We start from the raw sequence: 2334 nt of genomic DNA, 5'->3' as shown, positions 1-2334 counted from the left end.
ATCATCATATCATTAACAACTTATCATCATAATACATCATTGTCATATAACACCTACTCATGATCATCATTTTCATCAATGAGACATCATATAGCAAGTTGGTCACTAGTCATAATCACAACTCCTCATCATCATCAACTCTAACACACTGTATCACATAATAACACATTGTATTTATGACCTACATCTCTCTCATAGGACCTACTACCTTCTTTTAGGTAAAACAACATAAAACAAGATAGGCCCTGAGTCTCCATTATGGAGAATGGAGATCATCATGTCTCCAATTCTTGCCTTTCGCACAATGTTCCTTCCAAGTACCTCCTTACGACTGTCCATACATTTTTTCCATTCTTTGATTTTCATGTCTTCACTGGTTTTAGAAATCCGATATGGATAGGTGAGATTCGTGGGATGACCTGGCCGTATGTTCAAAACATCAAGGCGACCATTCTGATACATCTGATGATGCACACAATCCTTTGGGATTTTTTGTTGAAAAACATAGTAATAACTTCGTAGTTAGCAATGTAGTTCAGTTTTAGAAGAATTTTGCAAAAGATGCACGGATGTCGTAATAGTAAAAAATCTTACCATGGCATCTCCATGGATGTTACCGTAGTTCAACACGTGCACTAGTGGCACGTATTGACCATAATGTGGAGGAGTTTGATAATAGATATTGTAATTCTCAAGATCAGTACAAAATGCGATCAGATGATTTTTTTCCTGATAGGTTAATTCTGAGCCATCAGTGTAGTAGGTTCTGTCTACCATCTTCCACACATTGTTTGAAGAATGAAAATAAGCTCTCAATGGAAATATGTTGTCAACTATTTTTAAATAAACAATATAAATTAGTTAATAACTATGTTTGAGAAACTCACATAGCGGTAGAATTGGAAGCGTGTCAACAAGGACCCAAATGTCCATATTGTCTTGGTCGATGTCAGGATCACCAAGATCCATGCTGACAAGCATACCCTCATAAAAACCATACATCTTGCAAAGTGCTTCCCAATTTGTGCAACCAAAATGGGTTACACTCTCAGAATTGTACAGATTTACTTCAAAATCCATACCATGATGGGTCCTTAGGTGAATTTTGTTTGTTTTGAAACTTTCATGGTCTTCAAAACCCATCCTCTCCAAGACATAGCGTCTTGCATGGCATGGGATAAGCTAGTCGAATGGTAAAAGATGAAAATTACACGTTGAAATAGTTGAAGTCGTGCTTACTTACGAAAAAAACACTTGTCGTCGTTGCGTATCGTTTCAACATCAAGGTCTCCTGGAGCTTAATGCTAAAGTGTCGATCTTCGTCCAGGTGAGGCCTGTCGCACAGACCTCAGTCATCGTTGCACCAGTTGCACTCCCCCAAGAGACTTTCATTGTCTGATGGCGAGATTTCCTATGTTCATAATTCAAAGATTAAACTTGTACAATTAAATATATGTACTACAAAAACTAAATTAGATCGTTATTATTCATCATGGGTTGACTATCGGTCTATCCCTCACTGATTCCTCTCTGTCATTTGCGACCGTCGGTGATGGTCGTTACTCCTCCTACCCCTAGTGCATAACAAAGGTCTAGCACAAGGAGAAACGACACCCACGACAACAGTCGGGATTCTTCATCCTCTCGATATTTCCTACATATTCTAGCACAAGTCATGCCAAAATTCACGGAAAAAGCTGGCATGACCTTTGCTAAAAAAGGACATATCGAGCGCCTGAAATTTGCCGGAACGGAAATTAATCAACACTCCAGCAAAACTTAGGCCACTCGTAGGTGTAACCTGCAAACATGACCAGCCACTTGGGCAAGCACATATCCTATTTGAGCAACACAAGATATACATGTTTTTTATCTACATCATATGAGCATTCAAACTTGATGGTCATTGCATTTCAATGGTTGAAAATATGAGCAAAAACATTTCAAAATATCTTATAGGACTCATATTTACATGGAGATTTGGCTGGTCTCACCTTGAGGTCGGAGGGGGTCGGTGACGAGGACGACAGCGAGGATGATGGAGGGGCTCCTAGATTTCTGCAAAAACCAAAACCCTATAAGCTATCAACTAATCAAATGCATACACCTTGCATAGTGGGGGTCCAATTTGAGCATTCAAAATAGGAGTACATCTCCAATTTGAGCATTCAATAATCAAAACCAAATCGTAAAATAAATAAGTATTCAAATTAGCATGGATTCAATAAGCAAACACTAGTACAACGAGCTCCTAAACAAACGGTTTAAAACCCCTTTCTGTGACGGCATCTGGAACCGTCACCAAGTGAGTGTGGGCGATAGGGGGGTCCTTCC

The 2334-nt window shown here is 39.2% G+C and overlaps 1 protein-coding gene across 1 annotated transcript; it reads right to left on the bottom strand.

The window, feature by feature from the left end:
• Window positions 1-204: 204 nt before the first annotated feature.
• LOC147991057 (uncharacterized) lies at window positions 205-1143 on the bottom strand. Its single transcript, XM_087538512.1, has 3 exons — window positions 888-1143; window positions 593-809; window positions 205-490 (listed from the first exon to the last, which is right to left on the bottom strand). Exons 1-3 carry the CDS (start codon window positions 1141-1143, stop codon window positions 205-207), a joined length of 759 nt encoding a protein of 252 aa, XP_087394638.1.
• Between the last annotated feature and the right edge of the window lie 1191 nt (window positions 1144-2334).

The sequence above is a fragment of the Triticum urartu genome, chromosome 1A (genome assembly GCF_056163025.1).
Source record: "Triticum urartu cultivar PI428250 chromosome 1A, HENAU_Tu73, whole genome shotgun sequence".
Classification (NCBI taxonomy): domain Eukaryota; kingdom Viridiplantae; phylum Streptophyta; class Magnoliopsida; order Poales; family Poaceae; genus Triticum; species Triticum urartu.
Note: the sequence above shows the minus strand (reverse complement) of the source record. Positions and strands in the feature narration are given on the sequence as shown.